The 7,369-nt window shown below is 40.5% G+C and overlaps 1 protein-coding gene across 1 annotated transcript; it reads left to right on the top strand.

The window, feature by feature from the left end:
- Positions 5,080-6,143, top strand: LOC109327656. The gene is made up of 2 exons (XM_019560824.1): positions 5,080-5,451; positions 5,772-6,143. The coding sequence occupies exons 1-2, from the start codon at positions 5,080-5,082 to the stop codon at positions 6,141-6,143; spliced, it is 744 nt and encodes a 247-aa protein (XP_019416369.1).

The following is a 7,369-nucleotide window of genomic DNA, read 5'->3' as shown; positions in this document are numbered from 1 at the left end:
TCTCAGAGAGTATGTTCAGAGATGACAGGTTCTGGAAAGAAGCTTGCTTCCATGAAGAAGAAAGCTGCCGAGACCTATTTCATTGTTGCAGAACCAAAGAGATTCCAACCCCGAAACAACAACTAGAACAATTATCATGCGCCTTCTCGGTTTGCACAAACCACACACAAAACCAAAATCCAACACAAATCAAACACCAACCCATAACCTACCAAATCAAAACAATAATACCTATCCGTCTAGACAAGGTTACACACAATATCCAAGAAACAACAACTACTATCAACAGGAGAGGAGGATGTCAGTGTTTGACCAGATCCCGATGACATACACTAATTTGTTCGCCTATCTCCAAAGATAGGGGATGATCACACCGATCCCAGGAAAAATCCCTGAAAACCCTGGACCATGGTTCAATGAAAATGTCAATTGCGCCTATCATTCTGGGGCATCAGGACATCTAGTGGAAGACTGTAGGGCTTTCAAATTTAAGGTTCAAGATCTGATCAACGCAAGAGAATTTATTTCAAGGAAAATAGACCCAACATAACTGGAAATCCTCTACCTAACCATGGAAATGAAGAGGTAAATGCTATAGAAGCAAAGAGCGAGGTTGCAGTCATTGATAAGGTTGAAGACGTGAAGATGCCCATGGGGTTCATCTTCTGAGAAATGTGTAGGCAAGGTTTGGTAGAAGTTATTACCCATAAGGTAGATGATAGTGATGCGAAGAGTTGTGAAATGCACGCACGTGCAATCACAGTTTAGAAGAGTGTAAAGAATTCAAGTCACTTCAACAGAAAATGATGGACTTGAAACTGATTTCCATAGGCAGAAGGTCCTCATGCTATGAGATTAATGTCGTAGAGAAGAATAAAAAAGAAATACTTGTTTTCATACACACGTATGAACCCGTCATAAATCCACCCGGGGGTGTTCAGACATATTTCTCCTAGCGACAATGGGAACAATTCATCCGGCCGATGGAGCCCGTGATAATAGAAGGGGGAAGTTTGTTCCCCTATGAGTCAGATAAAGCAGTGCCTTGGAGATATGAAGGAGATAGCCCAAAAACAGATCCTATGGTAGTCACTAATATTGCTGGAAACAGTCGAGTCACAAGGAGTGGGCGTATATATGTTCCTCCCAAGGTAGAGAGGGGTCCATCTAGGACTTCTAAAGGCAAAGATAAGACATCTGGTTATGTAGAAGAGGATGTCGAAGTGGCATTACCGAATGTGTATCGAACGAAGAGGTTTTTGAGTTCCTCAAGTTCATCAAGCAAAGTGAGTACAAAATAGTGGACCAGCTTAATAAGACTCCGGCAAGGATATCTTTGTTATCCTTACTAACGAGCTCTGAGGCTCACAGAAATGTGCTACTAAAAGTGTTGAATTAGGCTCACGTCAGCCATGACATTACAACTGATAAGTTCAGAGGGATAGTCAACAATATTGTGGTAGATAATTACATATCTTTTTGTGACCAAGAGATACCTTCTGAAGGCACCGGACATGTTGGTCCACTTCATATCTCAGTGATGTGTAATGACTGTATGATCGGAAAAGTCCTCCTGGATAATGGTTCGTCGCTGAATATTATGACAAAAAGAAATTTCTCCAGATTGTCGGTGGATACCTCCTACTTGAGGGCTAGCTCAATGATTGTCAAAGGTTTTGATGGATCTCGTAGGGGCGTGATGGGGGAGATGGAGTTTCCCATCAAGATAGGGTCGTGCATATTCAACATATTATTCCATGTGATGGACATGAATCCAACATATAGTTGCTTGTTAGGGCGTCCTTGGATTCATTCCTCAGGAGCAATATCGTCTACCTTGCATCAAAAGGTGAAGTTCATAGTGAACGGAAGGTTCATTACGGTTTCAGAAGAAGAGGATGTGATAGTGTCTCAGCCATCTGACGCCCGCTACATAGAAGTGAATGAGGAGGCATTAGAAACATCATTTCAGGGCCTCGATATCGCAAACACCATATATATAATGGAAGTTGCGCCATTGCTAAACCCATATCCATCATATGCTTCTCTCATGATGCCAAAAGTGATGATCTGTGGAGTATATCAACCCGGGAAAGGATTGGGAAAGTATGGACAAGGCTGTAGGGAAATAAAAATGCCCAAGGTTAATAAAGGTAGATATGGCTTGGGGTATAGGCCGACAAGGGAAGACAAATTCCGAACCACGGAAGCAAAGAAAGGCGAGCGTCTGACTTGGCTAGAGAAATTTGGACATGAGAATGTGGCAAGGCTTCTAATACCACATATCAGCCAATACTTTGTCAGCGGCGGTACACGGTCCTTAGAAATGGTGGCCAGCATGGAAGAAGAGGGAACGAAGGAAGAGTCTGGGTTCATGTACAAGTGTCCCCCAAGCGCCTGCTTGAAGAACTGGCGTGAAGAGTCACATGCATCAGTTACTTTAGGACCAAAGTAATAATTTAATGTAGCTTTTTAGCCATACCTGAGGGTGTTAGACATTTTTTTATGTTTTTTTTCAAAAATAAGGGCTCATCTGTTTTAGTATATCCATCAATAAAGATCAATTGTTTCGATCATATCCATGTGTCTCTTTTGCATTTTTTAATCTATTGCATGTTGAAAGATCAGAGTAAAATAAAACAAAGAAAAAATAAATAATAAAAAACCAAATCTATGGGGAGCTGACTTAGTCATCCCCACGTTGCAGATCTGATAGCGACTCTGAAATTAAGGGCCATGCTGATGAGCCCTCGTCTAGTCCTGACCAACATGTCCACCAAGCGGAGGGTGATAGTGATGACAATGAATGGGAGGCCTCCCCCGAGCCTCTTAGATTGGTAGAGCAAGAAGCTAGAGAAATCCAACCACACCAAGAACCTGTCGAGCTTGTCAACCTAGGATCCGAGGAAGATAAGAAAGAGGTGAAAGTGGGCACCATAATGGATGGTAAGTAACGAGAACGGCTAGTTCAACTCCTACACAAATTCAAGGACGTCTTTGCTTGGTCGTATGAAGAAATTTCAGGACTAGATCAAAGTTTAGTGGAGCACAAACTACCGCTAATGCACAACTCTAGGCCAGTGAAACAGAAATTGCGAAGAATCAAACCAAAGATCTCCCTAAGGGTCAAAGAGAAAATATAAAAATGGTTGACCATCAGGTTCGTTAAAATTGCTGAATATCCAGATTGGATAGCCAATATGGTAGCTGTGCCAAAGAAGGGAGGAAAGTTGAGAATATATGTTGACTATAGGGATCTCAACAAAGATAGCCTGAAGGATGATTTTCTGATGCCACATATAGATGTTTTGGTTGATAGCACCGCTGACCATGCCCTTTTCTCATTCATGGACGGGTATTCGGGGTATCATCAGATTAAAATGAAGTCAGAGGATGTACACAAGACCATATTTATTACCCCATGGGGTACTTTTTGCTACCAAGTTATGTCGTTTGGATTAAAGAATGTTATGGCTACATATCAAAAAGCCATGGTAACTCTTTTCCACGACATGGTGCACAAGGAGATAGAGATCTATGTGGATAATATTATCTGTAATCCAAGACATAAGGAGAGCATGTAGACAACTTGAGGCGTTTGTTTGAGAGAATGCGGAAGTATCACCTTAAGTTGAATCCAACCAAGTGCAACTTTGGTGTAAAATCAGGTCGAGTCTTGGGTTTCATAGTTAGCTAGAAGGGTATCGAGGTGGATCCAGAAAAGGTGAAATCCATAATCGAAATGTCAGCACCTCGAACAGAAAAGGAAGTCAGAGGATTCTTGGGAAGGTTGAATTACATCTCTAGGTTCATCTCCCAACTGACGTCCACATGTGAACCTATATTCAAGCTCCTAAGGAAGAATCATGCGGTGAGGTGGAACGATGACTGTCACTTACCATTTGAAAAGATAAAGCAGTACTTGACAGAACCTTCGATATTGATGCCTCCAGTTCCAAGGTGACCCTTGATTCTATATCTCATTGTACTCGATGAATCAATGGGTTGCGTCTTGGGGCAACATGATGAGGGTGGAAGAAAAGAGCAGACCATATACTACTTGAGCAATAAATTCACAACTTGTGAGATAAAATACTCCTTGTTAGAACGGACTTGTTGCGCTTTAGTTTGGGCCTCCCGCCGGCTAAGACAGTACATGTTGAGTCATACCACTTGGTTGGTATCATAAACGGATCCTATCAAGTATAATTTCAAGAAGCCCATACTGATAGGAAGAATTGCTAATTGGCAGGTGCTGTTATCCGAGTATAACATCGCCTATGTGACACAAACAGCGATAAAGGGAAGTGTTATTGCTGACGACTTGGCCAACCAACCCTTAGATAAACTGGGGCATTTGAGGTATGAGTTTCTAGATGAAGATATGATGGCCTTATCCGATGAATCGAGAGAAGAAGAAAAATGGACCCTAGTCTTTGATGGGGCCTCCAATGCATTTGGACATGGAGTAGGCGTTGTTTTGGTGTCTCTAACCAGGAAGTTCCTTCCTTTTACCACTAGACTATGTTTCGATTGTACTAACAATATGGCAGAATATGAGGCATGCATTTTGGGACTAAAGGCTGATATTGACTCAAAAGTTAAGATCCTAGAAGTATTTGGGGATTCCATTCTAGTAATCCATCAGATAAACGGAGAATGGGAAACTCGGGACAGCAAGTTGGTGCCTTATAGAGACTACATCCTGAAGTTGGTTAACCAGTTCGACCAAATAGATTTCTATCACATCCCTAGAGAAGAAAATAGGTTGGTTGATGCCTTGGCAATCTTGTCCTTAATATTCCATGTTGGTGGAGACAACTTACTACTTTTTCAGATAAAGAACAATACTGAGCCTACTTATTGTAACGTAGTCGAAGAATAACCCGATGGTAAACCATGGAATCACGACATAAAAGAGTACTTAAGAAATCAAGCTTATCCTCCCAATGATTCAGAAAACGACAAAAGAACACTCAGAAGACTAGCCACAAACTTATTTTTGAATGGGGATGTCTTTTACACAAGGAATCATGATATGGTATTTCTCCGCTGTCTAGAAGCCAAGGAAGCTCAAAAATGGTGGAAGAAATGCATGAGGGAACTTTTGGAACCCATGCTAATGGAAATGCTATTGCCAAGAAAATCATGAGAGCGGGTTATTCCTGGTTGACAATGAAGACTGACTGCTGCAACCATGTGAAGAAATGCCACAAGTGCCAGATATATGCTGATAACATCAACGCACCTCCAAATCCCTTGAATGTCTTAACGTCGCCTTGGCCATTTTCTATGTGGGGAATGGATGTCATCAGACCCATAGAACTGAAAGCCTCTAATGGACATCGTTTCATCCTAGTCACTATAGATTACATCACCAAGTGGGTGGAGGCAAACTCTTATGCTAGTGTGACCCAGAAGGAAGTCCTCAGGTTCATAAAAAGGGATTTGGTATGTCGATATGGATTACCAGTCCAGATCATCACCGACAATGCGACCAACCTGAACAAGATGTGACCGAGATGTGTGAAAAATTCAAAATAAAACATCACATGTCCTCGCCATACAGACCCAAAATGAACGGATTCGTAGAAGCAGCCAATAAAAACATCAAGAAGATAGTCCAGAAGATGGTTGTAACTTACAAGGACTGGCACGAAATGCTACCATTCGCCCTACATGGTTATCGTACTTTAGTCTGCACTTCTATGGGGGCTACTCCATACTCCCTGGTTTATGGCATGGAGGTCGTTCTTCCACTTGAAGTATAGATCCCATCCCTAAGGGTCTTAGCGGAGGCAAGTCTGGATGAGTCAGAATGGGTTCAAGCTAGACATGATCAATTGAATATGATAGATGGTCGAAGGCTAACTACAATTTGTCATAGACAGTTGTGTCAGAAGAGAATAATGAAGGCTTATGTGAAGAAGGTTCGGCCATGCCAGTTCAGAGAAGGAGATTTGATACTAAAGAAGATCTTGCCAATCCAGAAGGACAATCGAGGAAAGTGGACTCCAAATTATGAGGGGGCCTATGTAGTCAAGAAAGCTTTTTCTGGCGGAGCCCTAATCCAAATAGACACGGACAGGGAAGATCTGCATCTCACCATAAACTCAGATGCAGTGAAGAAGTATTATGCATAGGGGGTACTTCCAAAATATATATATATATATATATATATATATAAAAATAAAAACATTCATGCATCGATCGCAGTATTGTTATTTACTGTTTTGCACGAGGGAGAATGATGTAAACAAAACCCATATGGTGTAGACCTCAGACAGGTCATCTTGATGACACAAGGTGTTCTTGATATTCCAAAACACTACGAAGATATCCCTAGTCACCCCTTTGAGCCAAGACGATATGAAAGAAGTTCATTCCAGAAAGAAACACCTTTAAAAATACTGTGACCGTGGGGAAAAGGTAGTTTTCCAATAAACCTTCATATAGTCCAAAAGAAAGGATGATACTACAAAGAGAAAAGATCACTATGAATTTCAATAAACTCCTAGGCAAAAGTTAGGGTACATATAAACAAAAACTCAAAAGCGAAGTTCTACGAAAAGTTATCTCCTGAAGACAGTAAAGATAAACATCTTGCCCAAAGTTCGACTCTAGAGAGGGATTGGAAATATGATTATGGAGATTATGGAGGAAGGTGGGATAGGAGATAGATTATTTGAGCCATGTATTCATTCTTTCTTAGCCACTAGCCAAGCCACGTTACAAGATCTAAAAGTCCTTGTTGAGATTTGAACGTATGAGGTACACATCAGGGTACAAAATAAACTAACTCCAAGTAAGTTTGTGTGTATCTTTTTTTCAAAAATTTTACATATTGCGATTCTTGCATAAATAAATAAAATAATAAAAAATACAAAATAAAAAAATAAAAATAAAAATTCAAGAGCCTGTTAAGTTGAAAACCCGAAAGGGCGACTTAAGCAAAAGTTAGGGACACAAAAAGCAAAGGAAATACCTCTCAAAACATGATATGTCAATGGCTCAGAAATCTAAACGTTGCTAGAAACTAAGGCAGAATTCTGGTTGGTTCGAGAAAATATACCAAGTAGCACAATCTTCTTGGAAGAAGTCAACATTAGAGTTGGAAACTGAGGCAAATTGTGAATGGCTCAAGAAATCTATCAAGTAGCATCGATCTTCTGTAGAGGAATCGATAATAAGAACATAAACTGGGGAAGATTTGTTTAGAAAGAATCTTTCGGAATTAGTTGTAAGGTTTGAGGTCAGGACTGTGGCTTAGGGCAAGCTCGTATGATTTTCATTTTTAGAAAGCTAAAGGAAAACGAATAAATTTGGTTTATATATATATATATATATATATATATATTTTAGCATGCAC

Source organism: Lupinus angustifolius, chromosome LG15 (assembly GCF_001865875.1).
Source record: "Lupinus angustifolius cultivar Tanjil chromosome LG15, LupAngTanjil_v1.0, whole genome shotgun sequence".
Classification (NCBI taxonomy): Eukaryota; Viridiplantae; Streptophyta; class Magnoliopsida; order Fabales; family Fabaceae; genus Lupinus; species Lupinus angustifolius.
Note: the sequence above shows the minus strand (reverse complement) of the source record. Positions and strands in the feature narration are given on the sequence as shown.

Coding starts and splice junctions, on each gene's coding strand:
- LOC109327656 (XM_019560824.1), top strand. CDS start 5,080: ATGGTGGAAGAAATGCATGAGGGAACTTTTGGAACCCATGCTAATGGA. Junction 5,452..5,771: donor GGTTCATAAAAAGGGATTTG/GTATGTCGATAT, acceptor CTTGAAGTATAG/ATCCCATCCCTAAGGGTCTT.